Here is an 18,905-nt window from a genome sequence, read left to right on the forward strand (position 1 = left end):
GGGAGAAGAATTTTCTGAGTCTTTTTGGTGAACAGACTGGTGTTCGTCCAACCCTGGAGTGCCTCCCTGGTCATAAGAGCAAGGGAGGGATCCAAACCTCTGTCCGATTGATCGGGGTGTGCACCGCAGGATCAATGGTCACACCTCTGGGCCAAGTACTAAGAGAGAGGCAAGCGTATCTCTTCGTACCAGCAAGCAAGAACTTGTTCCTGTTTACAAGAGACAATCATAAAATGATGGGTTTGTCTCAATTTGGCATCCACTTCCTCCCCTTGTTGGAGGAAGTGGTGGATATTTACTCCTATCCCTACTGAAAGGGATAGGATGGTGCTCTATTGAGTAGCTCACCTGCATCTCGTCCTTACCCAGCAGGGTGACGACCGTGTCCCTCTACCCAAAGGTAGAGGGAAGAAAAAGATGGGAAGAGGAGCCAGTCACACTCTCATTCCTCATCCATTCTTACGGTCACACCAGGACTCGATGCTGTTCAGCCTGCGAGGGTCTGGGTTAACTACACAACGTGTTGAGCAACCACCACGGTTCCCAAGGAAAAAGATCCAAGGAACTGTGGGCAATATCCTGAAGGTAGAAGGAGGTGCATGCGGTCCGGTTGGACCAGGCGCCTGCCTTCATTACCTGCGCCACGGAGAAGTTCTTGCGGAACGCGAGAGAGTGATGAAGAGGCGTCCACACTCATCCTGGGTGTCGAGTTTCTTCAGACAGCTCCGTCGCACCTTCACAGGACAAAGCAGCATAGCCTTCGTATCGGAGGCGGTGAAGTCCATTAGGGAGGGTATTGTGAAGGACTCGAACCAATCGTCAGTTACCGAAGGGTTCTGAGTCTTCGCTACGAAGATCGGTACGAAATCGAGCGTCACAAATCCCCATCCCTTTGTGCTTGACTTCTCAAGAGAAGTCATGCAGTTACCTAAGACGAAAAGAAGGGAATAGTCGTATGACCTATCCCTCTTCTCGACTTTGGTTATGTACAGTACTCATACTGACAAGCTATTAAGACGAAGTAATGATTGCTCTGGAACAACCGAACTAAGTCCACAGCATAGTTCGTAACTGACTCGGGCGCTCTGACAGCTGCCGACTGACTGGTTCGGAATCAGTAGAGGCAAGTTGTCCAAGCATCCGGGTAAGTCACGTGACCTTCGCCCTTTAAAGAGTTATGCTGAGAGACCAAACAAATAAAATATTTGTTAGTCACCGATGCCGGACGGCGCGGCGATGATTCTCTTAATGCATAAGCTCAAAAGGCGAAAGTCAATTGCCTTCAAAAGACCGAGGTCCCTGATGGCAAGAAAATCTCATAGACGTTGAATCTCAGCTTAAGGAGAAACAACACTATGTGACGTGAAGACGAAGGTAGGCAATGAATGCAACCTACGTCTTCCAGCTGAATCGAGAGAAGGAATCTCAAGATTCTAAACCTGTGCTTACAAATGACTGAAAACGCTAACCGCCATTTCATTGCTGTCCGTTGTGCAATGAAAGCGGGGCGTTCTTCAGTAATGAAACACAGGGGAGAGCCGCTTGAAGAACTGCTTCTCATGGGCTGAACGTTTGGAAGTAGAGCTGGCAGGTGTGGGAGTAGGCGATGTCTTTCAATACATCTGCTAATCCGGGGTGAACAATGAACAATTGTACACCTCCGAATACAAGATATTTTGAGGACAAACTCAGATTCCGCAAAAATCATTCGCATTATCGGGATACGATGCAGCAAGAGACTATTACAGAATTCTGTTACCGTGCGGTAAACAGAAAGATGAGAGTCGAATAGATATCTCTGTTTAAAATTCTCGCAATACCGAAGACGATGAATACTAGCGTTTCACAGCAGTAGATGGTCATTCATGTATGCGAGAATCCCCATTAATCAGAGACTTAAGTCCGTGATTGTTGGGCAGAGATACGGTTGTTATTCAATCAAAGCAGGTGAGAAAGACATAAACAACCGTCTATCTCAAAGCGGCAGCTGATACTGAAATGCCTCGGGCAATTCAATACACAGTAGCTGTCGCTGACTCGTCATCCTGAGTGCCAAGTAATCCTTTCCACGAAGGAATGCGTTCGGCTAGAACCACCGAGCATAAAAAGATATGCTCGAGCAATTATATTTAAGCGAAACGAATTTCGGTAAATATAAAAGCTTAAATGGTGTTGTTGTGACAACACCATAAGTATATAAAATTGAAACTGGAAACTCCTGGGAGGTTGCAGGCAACCCGGGTTGCAGTTCAATTAGAATACTTTTCGTCTAAGTCGCAATCCGTAGAATAACCAGGATATGCGCCTACCCCTCGGACCATTCAACTGCTTAGCAGAATCATGTCGCGAGGTTAATATACGTAGTATATTTGTAGGATTCTGAACAACGATCTCCATCCTAAATTCTTTCCTTCAAGAAAACAAAATAAGGATTGGAGATCGACCACCTTCGTTCTCTATTAAAGAGAGTGAAGGAGAAGTCTTCCTCGAAGGAAAGCTTCAATGGTGAACAGAATACTAAGACGATAGTTCCAGCCAAACTGGATATTCCCGTCCGTTCTTCTCTATTCCAGGTTGGTCGCCTACTGTGAGATAGTCTTCTTTCAGCAGCAGTCTTCTTCCTAATGCTAGAAATTCCAGGAATTCGAGCATAGGCGAGGTTCCCGATTATCGTGTAACATATCGGGGATTCTCGTCTCGCTCACTTTGGACCGTGGTCTCGCCTAAGTGTTTGGAGATCGTAAGAAACTCTAACACTCTGAATGCGCTAGAAATTCCGTAGAATTCTAAGCAGTCTGCGAAACCCCCACCGAATTCGTCAAACGATATCGGCTGGTGGTCCTCTCGATTCCCGTAGAAATCGAGAATGGGCAGGATCCCTCCTCAACGACCGGGGCTTACGTCAGGTAGGACCCGAAGGTCCCCCCTGGTAGCGCAGTCCCTAACGTGGGATCCTACAGAGAAATCTCTGTAGGATCCTTCCCCTTTCCCTCGTAGCCGTAAGGAGAGAGGGAATGGGGGAGGAATTGGATACTCGCTCGCCTTCCCAGTGGAACTAGCAGTTGGAGAAGAGTAGGAGCAGCCATCGCCTTAAGGCGATGGCCTCTCAGAGTCTGGGAAAACGTATCGTCAGGAGAAAACGTTTTCCCGCGGAGGGTTACGAACTCTCACTGTAGGTAAGGGTCTGCCGCCACTGTGAACGTCGTCTGGGTGGGGCTGATCGACACCTGACAGGAGAGAGCCGATACCGTCCTCCGACTCATTCCAGTCCTCGTCGAGGTCAAAACCTCTCAGGAGGACCGAAGGAGTATTTAAATACGGTGTCCGAAGACACGTAGAAACGCCGCTGTCGCAGTAGAGGAGGTGGAAGTAGCTTGATCGACCGGCCAGAACTGAGAGAGCCTTCTTGTCCGGAGACGAGAGAGACTGGTTCAAGACAGAATCGGCAAGCTCCGATCGCGGCATACCCACCGTCGGTTTGGGTTCCCTCTCGGGCCCCAAAACGACTCGAGCAGAGACATGGGCTCTGCTGGTGGGAGCGGCGATCCTTCCCCCCGGTCGTTGTGCTGACGAATCAGTGCAATAACCTGGGTAAAGTTACTCTGAATCTCGGAAGTTACAGCGTCTTGAGGAGTAGGACCGTCCAGTCCCTCCAACAAGAGCAGCTCCCAGGACCCTCCTCCTTCAGAAGAAGGACCAGCAACAGATCCCTGACGGTTGCCTCCAATCACTTGCGCGTACGTCCTGGTTGGTCCTAAGACCAACCTGGCACGTGCGGCGTCGTGACGGATCGTGAGCGGCGCATCTCTCACGATCACTCCTATATACCTCACTCTTCCTGGCGTATGCCGAGGAAGTTGAAGGTATCTGAGAGACAGAACTGACGCTACCCCCTCTCCCCCTGACGGTCGCCTCCAATCACTTGCGCGTACGTCCTGGTTGGTCCTAAGACCATACGTGGCACGTGCGGCGTCGTGACGGGATCGTGAGCGGCGCACCTCTCACGATCACTCTTACCTACCTCGCTCTTCCCGGTGTAGCCCGAGGAAGTTGAAGGTAGTGGAGAGACAGACCTGACGCTCCCCCCCCCGCTCGCTGGCAGGACCAGCGTACGTGGGGGGCTGCAGCCGATCACCAACCCGCGGTGGGGATCGATCTGCAGGCCTGGCCGTGCCGCTCACCTGTGGCGAGCGGCTCGACTGAGCACGTCGACCCCGGTCCCGTGCGTCAGACGAGCTGCTGCTGGTCACCGTATCCGCCCGGTCCCTGTGGGAGCGGCGGTCAGGTGACCTGCAGAGCTCGCTTTCGCCGTGAGACCGGTGAGCGTCCTCGCGGCACGTCAAACCGCTGGTACCGTCGGTCGAGGGGACCTGGGGGACCTCTTCCCAGCCTGAACCCGTGGCCGGTCAGAGACCGTCACGTCCACCCGAGGTACCGGCTGGTCGCTGCGAGAGCGGCCGCTGGCCTGGCGAGAGTCACCTGAGCGGCTCTCGACAGTCTTCTGCTCCGTGCCTCGGTCATGACGCTGAGCGAACTCAGGCGTCTTAACTTTGACTGCACGGTCACCCGAAGGAGATCGTACACTCGGAACTTCTCGCGGACGAGAAACCGAGCCGGTACCTGGCTTAGCAGCAGAGCTGCCAAGACCAGGCGAGGGTGTACCAGCGGTAGCCAGCACACCCGTGGTCCCCGTCTTCTTCTTCTTCTCAGAAGGGGACGACGGGCCCCGTTCCCGAAGGAACAGGAGGACCAGCAGAAGAACCCCCCCGTCACACCGGAATGTGACGAGCCCTTCGAAGTTCCCGAAGGAGTCTTCTTAGGGGGAATAACAAAACCCGGTTACCAGCTGGTCGCTGCGAGAGCGGCCGCTGGCCTGGCAAGAGTCACCTGAGCGGTTCTCGCCAGCCTTCTGCTCCGTGCCGTGGTCTTGGCGCCGAGCGAACTCTGGCGCCGAAACTTGGCTGCACGGTCTCCCGAGGGAGAGCGTACACTCGGGATCTCCGCGAACGAGAGACCGAGCCGGAACCTGGCGTAGCGGCATCGCCGCTAGCACCAGGCGAGGAAGTACCAGAGCTAACCGATACTTCCTCTGGTCCCCGTCTATCTCTTCCTTACGGAAGGGAAGACGGGCCCCGCTCCCGAAGGAGCAGGAGGACCAGCAGAAGAAGGACCCCCCATCCCACCGAGGTGGGACGGGCCCTTAGAAGTTCCCAGAAGAGACTTCTTAGGGGGGGAGGCAGCCTTCTTCTTCTTCGGCTTATGGGCCTTAGAAGTCGAAGGGGAAGAGGCAGCAACAGACAAAGACGAAGATGACACCTTCCTCTTCTTCGTCAGCTCACGCAGGACAGTCGTCAGGTCCTCCATCCAGGCCGGAGTCGGGCCTATTGCCGAAGCAACACGGCCCGACTGCACCTGTCCGGAAGGACCTGGGACTGGGGAAGACACACCATGGGCAGGACCAGCATGGACAGGCGCAGGAACCAGGAGCGACAGGAACAGCAACCAGCTCAGGAGCGGCAGGAACAGCGGCAGCGGTAAACACAGAAGGGACAGCCAAGCCAGTAGCGAGAACCACATCAGCGACAGGTACGGCAGGCCCAGCCATCGCCTCGTAGAATCATCGGCAGCCAGCGTGGTACTGGCGGCCGGTCCAGGGGCGAGCTGCTGGAACAGCGGAAGTCTGGGGCAGGCAACACGAAGAAAACACAGGCGGCGGCGGCATAAACCCTCCTCGGTACGGCGGCGACCGGCCCTAGAAGCGGCAGACGGCGCACCGACACAGCATGGGGAGTGTAGACCAGCGGGGGGGAAGCAGCATAAGCGGCCGTGAAGGTTGTAGTGGAGACCACCCCAAGGTCACCGCCCCAGACCTCGCTAGACTCTGCAGCAGATCGTGGATGCTAGGCACGCCCTGCAGCCGCAGTGGTCCATACCTGTCCAAGGTCGTCTCCCACGGCTGTAGCACCTGCGGTAGCACAGACAGATTAGTAAGAGGGGTTCCCTCATGCACGGGGGGGAGACATGCCCACCCCACCCCGAACGGAAGGAAGACCCCAAAAACAAAATACGAGGAAGCTGAGCGGGGGGGCAGGAAAGAAGACGAAGAATCGGATACCAAGGGAGTCGCGGGAGAGCTTTCCGACGACTTCCTGGCAGACCTTCGCTTCCCCTACCCCCGCACAGCAGTGAAAAGTAATATGAAAATGAAACAGAATACTGCACTTGCGATTCACTTCATAGAACTTAAAGAGGGAAAAAAAAACCAATTCCCGGTAAGAGCGGCAACTTGATCCTATAATATGATGCTATCATAAATAGATATGAAATGAACAATACTGCACTTGCTATTTTCACTTTCACAGCAATAAATCGTAAGGATTAATTCCCGGGTAAGAGCGGAAATTGATCCAAAATTAAATTTGATGCAATTAATAAATGAAAATGAAAAGAAAACTGCATTGCGAATCCACTTTCATTGCATTCTATTCATACAAAATAAGAGGCTCTTGCCGAGCGCAATCAAGCTCTCGGCAACGAACGCACAGGGCAAAAATATAATGAAAAAGAGTACTTACATCTTTCAATTACACACTTTCGCCCAAAATACATGACTCGGCGCGAGTGCGCCCGCCCTCGGCACCGAGACATAATTCAAGGGTTCAATTCATGAAAAGAGCGGAAATCGCCGTCTCTACGGCGATAGCTCCATGTTGATTCATAATTAAGTAATGAAAATGAAAACAGTGTACTTACAGTTTCATTTTCAAGTCAAACCATTAGTAGAAAACACAATATAAACAAAGCATACGACGATGAAGCGGGCAGAGAGCGATGACGAACACGTCCTTCACACCCGCGGCCGAAAGCAAAAGTGATTCTTCACCTCTCGGGCGCGCGGGCGCGCGCACGATCGGACAAGCAGTTAACTACCGTTCTCCCCTTGTTCGAAGCTTACGACCGTCCCAGCTGCCGCTAGTTACCTTCCTATTGTTAAAGGACCGAGGGTTTGTATTACGTATCGGAACAAACACATTCTTGACTATTTATATGACTTATGCTTCTATGTACAAATGTCTTAACACGGGAGAAGAATTTTCTGATATCCTGGAAGAATTTCAACCATTCAGTAATGAGGGTTACATAGAACCTAATCAAGATAAGATACTTCACTATTACTTTATCTCAACAAGGTGCTTTTGTAGCAACAATTTCCAACAAAACTTTTGTGAACATTTTCTATGGTACTGTATAATAAATACTAGTAACCAGAAAGGCTGAATAAAAACAGAAGTAAGAATATAATCAATGCAATGAGTTCACCACCACAGTAGTAATATACTAATAAGAATATACGATATGCCGAGCGACATAAGAGTAGATACATCCAGATAAATTCTATCTTACAACACAGTTCTAGATCACCATTCTGGATCCTTTGTGAAATATTTGGTTTGCAAACAACTGTGGAGCAACTTACTTTCCTCAAAATCTTAATAACAAAACAAACACCAGTTGTGGCTCATGAGAACCTTTACTGCATTAATACTGACAGGAATAAATATTCAATGACTTACAGTGTCTGGTGATAGAAATTTGAAAACTAGTAGATATTAGTTTTAACATCTCACATCTCATAAAGGCTGATTATTCTATAACCCTCTCTATAATCCATGCAATAACAGGTCAGTAGGAGGATAAAAAGACTGCTGAGCAAAACATAAGAAATTTCCATGAATTTTCAAATATTACAAATGTACTGACCTGAATAACTGTTACAGGAATTATGGGACTCTACCTTAAGGTAATATCCACTATAAATACTGGCAGTAATGAAAAAACTGATCCGCTAATGATAAATAATGAAACATCAATAAAAAAAATTAAAAAAAACTTGAAGGAACATCAAAAACCAAAACCAAGTGCAGTATGCATAGTGTGCTAGAGAGAGAGAGACAGTTTATTTAACAAGATGACATTTTTATAATAAGTTTTTGTATATACTTACCCAGTAGTTACATAGCTATAAGTTCCATCTATTATGGCAGCTAGAATTAAAAATTGACGGGTAACACTTCAAACTGCATAGGTGAGAGTTATGCCCATTAGCAGAACAGGAATGCTTGCATGCATAAAGCTCAGTTTGTTCATGCCTCATGTCCATCAGCGGGGAGGAGGGTGGGCTCCAAATCTGTAATTACACGGGAACTATATACAAAAAATGATTTTATTATAAAAATGTCATTTTTGTATATGTAACCTACCCAGTAATTACGTAGCTGAGTCCCACATTGACAGGAGATGGGAGACATGGACATATGCTACTGCAAAATATTAAGTTATGTAATGAAATGAAGTAGAAAAAGTTGCCAGCATTGAATACAATGCTTGTCATTTCTTAGCAGTTAAAAGAGCTGGGATAATACCTATGGTTGGTGCTCATCTTAACCTGTAGTGGTACGGTAGTATAGCCAAGAGTCACCTACTACATAAATGGAAGTTTTACAGCAAAGGTTTTCTGTCTGAATGCTAATAAAGAGTGAAAGGTGCCCGCCTTTACCCTGGGCGCAGTACCTAATAAAAACAACCATACAACACTGTCACCTTCACTGAGATAAAATCACCACCCATCCACTGATAGGTGAGTGCTTTAGGTGCATTGCATCCCCTGGCTCTGTATAACTCGACACATTATTACGAGGTGAAGAGATATAAGAAAAAAATCCTATGCTTCCTTCTATCTCTATACCATGCCAGTCATTAGAAATGGTAAGAAAAATCTTTTTAACTTCTATAAAATTATTGAGAAACGAAGAACGATTACACTCCCACTAGTTCAAAGGCAATATGGATGTACAAGGCATAAAAAGTGAGAGAGATTAGGGGGTAGAAGTTAGCTTTACTTAGAAGGCAAAATGCTTTTCTACTTCTAAGTGCGCCTCAAGGTAAAGTCCATAAAGTAATACGTTCTAGTCAGAGGATGAAACGGATATGCCAACAGCACACGCCAACAGCACAGCATCTGGTGTTCCAAGGTAGTCACTCATCCTAGTACTAACCACATCCAACATTGCTTCACTTCACTAATCGGACATGAAGTTGTGGCTCTTGCTATATAAAAATGATGGTCCTCTGAAAACTCCAAATGGACAGAGATCTCCCATTCTCCCAGAGCTGAAGAGAACTTTGGATGCTTGGAGAACTACCTGGTATCAAGCTGTAGCTGATACCAGAAGCGCTGAACGCCAGTCAAGCCACGAGCTCGTGACTGGTAGGCACTCTTGGGAGTTAGTCAGAGCTCATAGCAAGAGATGATGCCAGGCTGTAACTCATGCCAAATGAGAAAGGCACTAGGTGAGTTGGATGCCAAATGAGCTCAAAGCTTGTGGCTCTATAGCTGGTGTCAGACAGTTGCTGAAGCCAGAACATAGCTGTCGCCCGTGAACTGGGCATCAGACAAATCCGAAGTTCTAGGCGCTGTAAAGCTTTATCGCTGGGAGCCAGACTTTTAGCTGGCTCCAACCAAGTTGGTTGCCAGGAAAGCTAGGAGCTCTAATTTCACTCCTTAGGAAAGTGAAAAGCAGCGGACAATTATACTTCCAGTAGGACTATTCAGAATGGAAGCAAGAAATGTGTCTGAAAGGTACGAAGAACCTAGTCTGATGTCCTTATCTTTCACATAAAAAGAAGGCAAATGTTCTCTTTGATCAAACAGCGATCTAAATCCAACTTTATTCATGAAAACTTGAAGCTGTAGATGGATAGAGGGTTTTCTATTCTTCAGAGCTAATGACATCAAAATAATTCCAGAGGGAGAAAAGATGGGTCAAGATGACCTCGTTCTAGCTAAAGATTCCAGGGTAGACGAAGGACATTCTCTTCCTAACTTGGATGTGGCAAGGACAGGAAAAGGTCATTAAAGCTGGGCCCCTGTGCATAATCACTTAGTTAAGTCTAGTCCAATACACTTCACTGATGAAGTATGTAAGATGTAGATCTCCCCAGGTACATAAGAGGAGTCCAAAAAAAACCATAAAAAACTCAATTAGGATTCCTGATGGTCCATGAGTAAGCCTTTGTCCTGAGCTAAAAGAAGGGTCTTGTGAAGGTCCACTGTGGACTGAATTCTGACATGAAATGAAGAAGACAATTGCTGATGCAGCCATCCTGTCAGAGGAACTAGTACTCGTGTAAAGATTGCGATGACATCGACAGTCCAAAGCTAAAGGTTCAAAACTGGAAGGCCTGGTCCTGGAAGACAAATCTGAGGTACTTCCTAGAGTCCAGGTGTATAAGGATGTGGAAGTACAGTGGAACCTCTACATACGAAAGTCACTACATACGAAAAATCCAGTTTATGAAGGCAAAGACGAAGATTTTTTTGCTTCTGTACGAAAATAATTCAGGTTGTGAAAGGGTGTATGTACTATAAACCGAAATTTGCCCGGGCTGCCGAGAACAAATTCAATTCGCCCGGGCTGCCGAGAACAATTTCAAAACTAGCGCACTGCCAACTCAGTACTCGCCACCATCCTCCCACTCTCCCATTGGTTCCTGATGCTAGTCACCGCCGTAAGATCCTGCTCTCCTATCGGTCAGCATCTGTCCCATCATGCATCTACGTAAAGGCGTCCCTCGACCATTTCGTTGGAGCAGCGTTATTGTACACACCTGGAATTCGTTCGTTCACATATATTTTGTTTGTTCACGTAAATTCGTGTTAGTGATTTCGCTTTCTTTGTATATTGTAAGTTACTTTATCATGTTGTGTGTGAACTTAATTACTTACGTTATTAGTCATGGGGTCCCATGAATGTTGATGACGAAGATGGAGATAATTAAGAAGTATGAGGCTGGCATGCGTTTGAGTGTGATCGCTAAGGAATACAGCCAAAATCCGTCAACAATAGGCACCATCCTTAAGCAGAAGGAAGCCATCAAAGCAGCTACACCTTCCATGGGCGTCACTATTTTTTCCAACAAAAGGAGCTATGTGCATGATGAGATGGAGAGGCTGCTTCTTGTATGGATTAAGGACAAAGAAATTGCTGGCGATACGATAACCGAGATGGGAATCTGCCACAAGGCCAGCGCTATTTTCGGTGATCTGAGTGCTCAGGCCGAAGACAACACAGGAGAAGGGACATCAAAGGCAACCCCAGACTTCAAGGCTTCTTGGGGTTGGTTTGATAAATTTCGTAAATGGACTGGCATCCATTCGGTGGTGTGGCATGGGGAGGCTGCCAGCTCGGACACGAAAGCGGCCGAAGGAAGCGTTTGTTAAGACGTTCGATGAGATGACAATCAAGGAAGGCTACAGTTCTCAGCAAGTCTTCAACTGTGATGAGACTGGCCTTTTTTGGAAAAAAATGCCTCGTCAGACGTACATCACGCAGGAAGAGAAGAAGCTACCCGGGCATAAGCCTATGAAAGGACAGGCTTACACTTGCACTTTGTTCCAATGCCAGTGGGGATTATCAGGTGAAGCCCCTACTTGTCTATCATTCCGAGACTCCTTGAGCCTTCAAGGCCCACAAAGTGATAAAGGAGAAGTACCCGGTGATGTGGAGGGCTAATGCGAAAGCCTGGATAACGAGACTTTTGTTCACCGAGTGGGTAAATCTGTGTTTTGGCCCGACAGTGAAGAAATTCTTGGAAGAGAAGCGCCTCCCTCTGAAATGTCTGCTGTTGTTGGACAATGACCCTGCTCACCCTCCTGGCCTCGAGGAAGATATCCTAGCGGAGTATTCTTTCATCAAGGTTCTTTATTTTCTGCTTAACACCACCCCTCTCCTCCAGCCCATGGACCAGCAAGTGATATCTAACTTCAGGAAGCTGTATACAAAATATCTTTTCAAAAGATGTTCCGACATCACCGATACCACAAACCTCACCTTGCGTGAATTTTGGAAGGAGCATTTCGATATCGTCATAAGCATCCGACTCATCGATCAAGCTTGGCAAGAGGTTTCGAGGCGAACCTTGAATTCTTCGTGGAGGAAACTCTGGCCTGGTGCCGTATCTGCCTGAAACTTTGAGGGATTCAATGTGGGCAAAGCTGATGCAGATTCAGAAATAGTTGACGATCCTGAAACTGTTTCACAACCAGATCTTGATGAGATCGTTGCACTCGGCAAGTCCATGGGGCTGGTCATTGACAAGGACGACATCAATGACCTTCTCCAGGAGCACTAAGAGGAGCTTACGAGGAATGGCCTGAAGGAGTTGGAGGCCATGCAACATAACGTCGTTCAAGAAGAGTTCTCTAGCAGCGGTGAGGAGGAGGAGGAGGACCCTATGACAATGGCTGAAATTAAGGATGTTCTAGCTGCTTTTCATAAAGTGCAAACATTTGTAGAATGTTTGCACAGGTCGTATGCTTGCGCAGTTCGATGACGGTTGCCCGAGTCGTTTTAGGAACATTTTGAAAAGCAGGCAGAAGCAATCTTCGTTGGATAGTTATTCTTTAAAAAGGGCTTTAGTAGTAAGCAAACAGGAAGGTCCAAGTGATACGAAAAAACAGAAAATTGGAAGCAGTGAAGAAATTGAAATTTGTTAAAAAATGTAAAGTAAAAAATTTTTAACATTTAAAAATCAGAAGGCAAAAAAAAATGTTAATTTTAAGGTTTTCGTAAGTTAGTGTTAATATTTTCTGCCATTTGTTAATGTGTTTCGTAAAGTTTATTGATAATGTTTACTGCTATTTTTTGTGTTTCGTAAAGTTAAGTGTTCATGTTTTCTGCCATTTGTCCTCCTCCTCTGTTGCCACTTTTGGACATTGCCTCACTTGAAAGGTAAGGTTCCACATTTTACTACAGTGGTACCTTGAGATACGAGCGTCCTGTGATACGAGTGCTTTGAGACCCGAGGTGGAATTCGGTCCAAATTTTGCCTTGAGACCCGAGCTGTGTCCCGAGATCCGAGTTGGTTCGGGGACGCCACCGCTAGTTGGCGTTCGCGGGCAGCATCAGCTGGGAGCATCCCACGAGCTCACTCGCACGTGTGGCCGACAGATTTAAGTTGTGTTTGTGAGCTGTACTCGTGTTTTCGCTGTTTTTTCACGAATTAGTGAACTTTTTTACCTACCATCATGGGGCCAAAGAAAGTACGTGCAAAGGAGAGTGGTGAAAAGAAGAAGAGAATGCTGCCGATAGAGGTAAAGCGAGAAATAATAGAAAAACATGAGCGTGGTGTACGAGTGATGGAACTGGCCCGGGTGTATGAGCGTAGCACATCGACCATTTGTACCATCCTAAAGCAAAAGGATGCCATCAAAAGTGCAAAAACAGCTAAAGGAACTACAATTCTGTCGCAATTAAGGACAAATGTCCATGAAGAAATGGAGAAGCTGCTCTTGGTATGGTTGAAAGAGAAGGAACTAGCGGGAGATACAGTGACGGAGAGTATAATTTGCGAAAAGGCTCGCGTTATTTACGCAGATTTTGTTTGAAGAAGGAAGAGGCATCAACTTCAGAAGCGGGGAGCAGAAGACACGTTTCAAGGCAAGTCGTGGGTGGTTCGATAATTTTAAGAAGAGAAGTGGCATTCATTCGGTGGTGAGGCATGGTGAAGCTGCGAGTGCCGATGTAAAGGGAGCTGAAAGGTACATCGTCGAGTTCGCTGAGCTTATTGAGGAGGGAAGGCTACATCCCGCAACAAGTCTTTAACTGCGATGAGACAGGATTATTTTTGGAAAAAAAATGCCACGGAGGACATACATCACCGAAGAGGAGACGAAGATGCCAGGCCATAAACCCATGAAGGACCGTCTGACCCTTGCATTGTGTGCAAATGCTAGTGGTGACTGTAAAGTAAAGCCACTGCTAGTCTACCATTCTGAAATCCTCGAGCGTTCAAGTCACACAAAATTCTGAAAGAAAAACTGCACGTAATGTGGCGCGGCGAATGCAAGGGCATGGGTTACGCGGCAGTTTCTTTACAGATTGGGTAACCTCGTTCTTCGGTCCTTCAGTGAAGGAATATCTTCGGTCCTTCAGTGAAGGAATATCTTCAAAAGAATAACCTCCCACTGAAAGCCTTATTAATTTTGGATAATGCTCCGGCCCACCCACCTGGTCTTCAAGATGACATTCTCGAGGAGTTCCAGTTTGTGAAAGTCCTCTACCTCCCACCCAACACGACTACCATCCTGCAACCAATGGATCAGCAGGTCATTGCAAATTTTAAAAAGCTTTTCACAAAGCACTTGTTCCGCCGATGCTTTGAGGTGACAGAGAACACCAAGCTTACCCTTCGAGAGTTTTGGAAAGAGCATTACAATATCGTCGTATGTTTACGTATCATTGACTCGGCATGGCAAGAGGTAACGAGACGAACCTTGAACTCGGCGTGGAAAAAGCTATGGCCTGATGCTGTTTCAGAGAGGGACTTCGAAGGGTTTCGTACCCCAAGCAACGGTGGAGGAGATTGTGTCCCTCGGAAAGTCGATGGGTCTGGAGGTAGATGAGGGCGACGTCAACGAACTCGTCGAGGAACATGAGGAGGAACTCTCAATTGAGGAGTTGAAGGAGCTGCAGGTGATGCAACATACGAAGGCCCTGCAAGAGATTAGCAGCTGTAGCGAGGGGGAGGAAGAGCCGGAGGAAGTGATTCCTACAAGTCAAATTAAAGACATGTTAGCAATGTGGGAACACTTTCGAGTTTCATTGAACAGAAACATCCAGAAAAAGTTTTGACTAGTCGTGCTTCAGCGTTATTTAATGACACTTGTTTGACTCATTTCCGGAACATTCTAAAAGGGAGGCAGAAGCAAAGCTCTTTGGATAAATTTTTGTTAAAGAGAAGCGCAAATGAAAGTGCCGAAAGTGATTCTAAAAGGCAGAAAACAACGTGCTGATTAAACTTACGTATCGCTTAGGTTAAGTTTTAAGTTTAAAGTGCATTTAGTATTTTTTCAAATTTAAGTTAAGGAAAGTGCAAATTTTTATTAAAGTTAAGGAAATGCAGTTTTAGTTTACATTTTAATGTTATCATTTTGTGTTCGAAAAATGCTGTTTACGTAACGGGACTAGCCCCTCCCTGCTCCCTCCTCCTCCTCCTCCTCCGCCACTCGACTCCGTTAGCCAGCCGCACTCGCCTGTCAGCAAGGTAAAGATTACGTGTTCTTAACTTTTGTTGTGTTACGTAACTTTGTTATTCATTGCTAAATTTTTAGTTTTAGTTTACATTTTAATGTTCATTTTTTCATTTTCTGTTAGGAAAATGTTCCTGTTTACGTAACGGGAACCTAAAGGAAGCCCGGTTCCACCCCTCCCCCTCCGTCACTCTCCTCCCTTAGCCGCCCGCACGCGACTGTCACCAAGGTTAGATTAAATTAACTTTTTCTTTTCTTTATTTTACTTTAATTCTATTCATTACTAAAATATATTACTGTATAATTTTTTTGTACTATATTTCTACATTTATATGTGTGTTTTCTTCATTATTTACGATGGTTTGGGGGTATATTTCATAGGTCTGGAACAGATTAAATACATTTCAGTTAATTTAAATGGGAAAAATTGATTTGAGATACGAGTTTTTCGAGTTCCGAGCCCGGTTCCGGAACGAATTAATCTCGTATCTCAAGGTACCACTGTACATGTGTACGTACAGTATTTATTGTACCCTGTGCACTAATACACTTTATTTACAGGTCAGTCACAGTTAGGTTAGGTATTGAATGGTCCAAATTGTTATATTTCATTGTTTATTGGTCAATTTAGCTTTATTATAAAATTTACTGTGGTGTTTTTGTAGGGTTTGGAACAAATTAGGCAATTTACATGTAAAACGTAGTTCTAGATACGAAAAAATCAGGTTATGAAGGCTGCTTCATAACGGATTAATTTCGTAACCTGAGGCACTACTGTACAGTGTAACCCCATATTCACAGACCTTTCTGTGGAACCTATCTAGAAATTATTCTCGGAGAACTTGCCAATTTGTGGGTTTTTCCATCGATAAATATTCACTAACTAGTGTATTTTGATGTTATTTTCATGAGTACAATGAACCCCCTGTATTCACGCACTCCGGATTCGCAGACTCACATATTTGCACACTCACATATTCGCAGATTTCTCTCTGGAACATATACTGCCATTATTCGTGGCAAATTCACCTATTAGCAGTATTTTAATGAGAAATATCCACAAATTCCTGGGTTTTTTTTTTTTTATCAATTTCATCATAAACTGCCCTTTCTGTGATAAAACTATTGAAACAAATAGGTATAAACATTTTTAGTGGGTTTTTCTTTAGTTTAAACTTACAAAATATGCAGTTTTAAGCATTTTTATAGGGGTTTCAACTATTCATGGATCCTAGCTATTCGCGGGGGGTCTGGTACGCATTCCCCACAAATACGGGGAAACATTGTAAATACATTATTATGATACAAAATTGATATACTAATTTTCAAATATTAATATTGATAAATACTATATTAAGTTTAATAAGATTAAACAACATAAATAAAAATAATAATTCTCTCTCTCTCTCTCTTTCCCTTATATTTCTTTCTAACTCCAGAGAAGCTTGCGAAGTTCAGAGCTGTGAAATATGTCAAGTAACGTGACAGGAGGGAAGTGCTGCCACCCTTGAGTACTTGTACAATCAACTGTTTGGCTCCTCCCTCCCTCCACCTCTCCCAAAACAACTGGAGCACAGAGGATTTGAACCTCATATCTTACCTGAAAACTTAGTCGAGGGCTTTTAATGGACTTGGAAGCCGCACGCACACTCAGCCTTGCTTTGAGGAAGGTCTGGCTCTTCCACCACAACACCACAAAATGTGTATTAATAGATCTTGGGTTGACTTCATGTGTAGCTGAGAAGCAAAATCATTCACTGTTGACTGCAGGATCAAAAAGTCTTTAACTAAAGGAGAAAAGAGGAGTGCTGATTTCTGTGTCAAAGTCACTCCTTTCTGTGTCAAAGTCACTCCTCAAGAAGTGTAATAGCATCAAAATTCTGTTTGTTTCTTTAACACTCCCATAGTGAAAAGAAAAGCTAACTTCTGATCACTGTCTCTAACTTCTTCATTAAGCACAGGAGAACACCCCAAAATGACTGATATGAAGTCCACAGATAAGAGCTGGCATTCTTGGATTTGCACGCCACTGTGCTCAACAACCAGTCTAAAATCTAAACACTTCAAAAACCCTGAATAGGCTACAAAACAAATGGTTGATCTCAGCCGAGCCAAAGAAAAAACATCACTTTAACGGCTGAAAAAAACCGATGTCTTTGATGAGTCTATGAGAGCCGAGAAGTCCCCCCGGAAGCAGGCAGCTGTCCCCAGGGAAGAAGCTTCTCCAGTGGCATAACGAGTATCTTCTTTGAGAAATCTAATCAAGATTCTACCTCACCCTTTCAAGGCTATTGCTAATGACGGCTAGTGAATCGCCTATGCCCTGTAAACACCATTATGTAAAACCTTTTCCTAATGTAAAATAGTAGATTACTTTCCAAGGAAAAATCATTTGCCAACAAATAGTTCGCGAGCATTTGTACTTGGAAAACATACCATTCAAGAATTTAAAATAAAGGTTACAATTAATGAAACCCATTAAATATAAAAAACATTATGCAAAGTTTAGTCTAAAGGAATAGTGCAACATATGAGAACTACTCTAGGGTCGAATACTTTTGTTGGCTTGTAAGAGTAAACAACAGATTAGTTCATGAATCAACTCAACAGTTACAAAAAAAACAAAAAAAAAAAAAAAAAAAAAAAAAAAAACTTACCCTGAGATTCCACTGAAGGTTAGTAACTATGCATTCCAGTGGGAATACACACTAATGAAATCCAGTTAAATAATCGGATAAAATAATGAACAAGCTACCACCATCATTGGCGTTTACACGTCTGGCGGCAGGAACAAACTGAGCTTTCTGTATACAACCATTCCTATTCTGCTACTGGGCAGATCTGTCACCTACACAGTTTGTAGTGTTACCCGCAAATTTTGAAATCAAGGTGCCTTAATAATTGGAATTTATAGCTATGTAAGTACTGGGAAAGTTGCATATACAAAAAGACTAATTAATCTATTAAAAAATGCTTATTCTTGGTTTAAGATAACAGTTTCATCATCAGCAAATTCATTAATACTGAATTTCACAGTAGCAATAACAGCAATACTTATACTGGTTTACAAGTTTTCTTTCTATGGTCAGGCAATGCATTGTTCATCTTCATCAACAAACAGTTACTAAGCACTGTATTAGCATTACTTTACAATGAAATAGGACAAAACCTTTTACAGTTAATATCTAGAGTTTACCTTTAATAAATACCAAGCATAATAGCCTTCCATTTAAAAACTAAAAGAAATTAAAAATATTGTAATACTTTGTGTATCATATCTGTTCAAAAATACACAATATTCAATTTCACTTTACCTCTGCCTGCAATATTGGATCATCCTGTAATTTCTTATCCTTAATAGCTGCAAGTAACTCTGAAAGAGTTTGATGGTATCTCTCTTCTGTATCACTTAAAGTGGCTTGGAAGGATATGAGGAGTGCTTCATGTTTTTGTACATCAGTTTCTTCAATTTCTAACTGCACCCGCTGAACTTTTGCTACCCTACAGACACAAAAGAAAACATATTGCAAAAATGATACATAAAACAGCCTCATTGGATCTATTGAATGTTTCAAAAGTGACGGAAATATAAAAGCATCAAGAATTATATAAAGTACAAAAGATGCAGGTTAGGCACTGAACTGCCATTTAGATAAACCATAATTTGATAAGAAAGAGACAATTTCTGATAACTGCAGAATAACAGGGTCATTCAAAGAACTGGCAGAGGATAACCAGGTTGCTAATGTACATGGAAACAAACATCCATTAATACCTAATAATATTTCACCAATGGAACACCAACAAATCACCT

At 44.8% G+C, this 18,905-nt stretch overlaps 2 protein-coding genes across 9 annotated transcripts in view; one reads left to right on the top strand and one right to left on the bottom strand.

Moving 5' to 3' along the window:
* Positions 1-18,905, top strand: part of LOC135226510 (inhibitor of nuclear factor kappa-B kinase subunit epsilon-like) — a 282,872-nt gene that overhangs the window by 158,868 nt on the left and 105,099 nt on the right. The gene's annotated exons all lie outside the window — the stretch shown is intronic.
* Positions 1-18,905, bottom strand: part of LOC135226495 (serine/threonine-protein kinase TBK1-like) — a 99,638-nt gene that overhangs the window by 4,218 nt on the left and 76,515 nt on the right. For both annotated transcript variants that reach the window (XM_064266114.1, XM_064266122.1), the window contains one exon: positions 18,406-18,592. In XM_064266114.1, coding sequence (XP_064122184.1) covers positions 18,406-18,592 — 187 coding nt within the window. The remainder of the gene's footprint in view (positions 1-18,405; positions 18,593-18,905) is intronic.

This window comes from Macrobrachium nipponense, chromosome 20, assembly GCF_015104395.2.
Source record: "Macrobrachium nipponense isolate FS-2020 chromosome 20, ASM1510439v2, whole genome shotgun sequence".
Lineage (NCBI taxonomy): Eukaryota > Metazoa > Arthropoda > Malacostraca > Decapoda > Palaemonidae > Macrobrachium > Macrobrachium nipponense.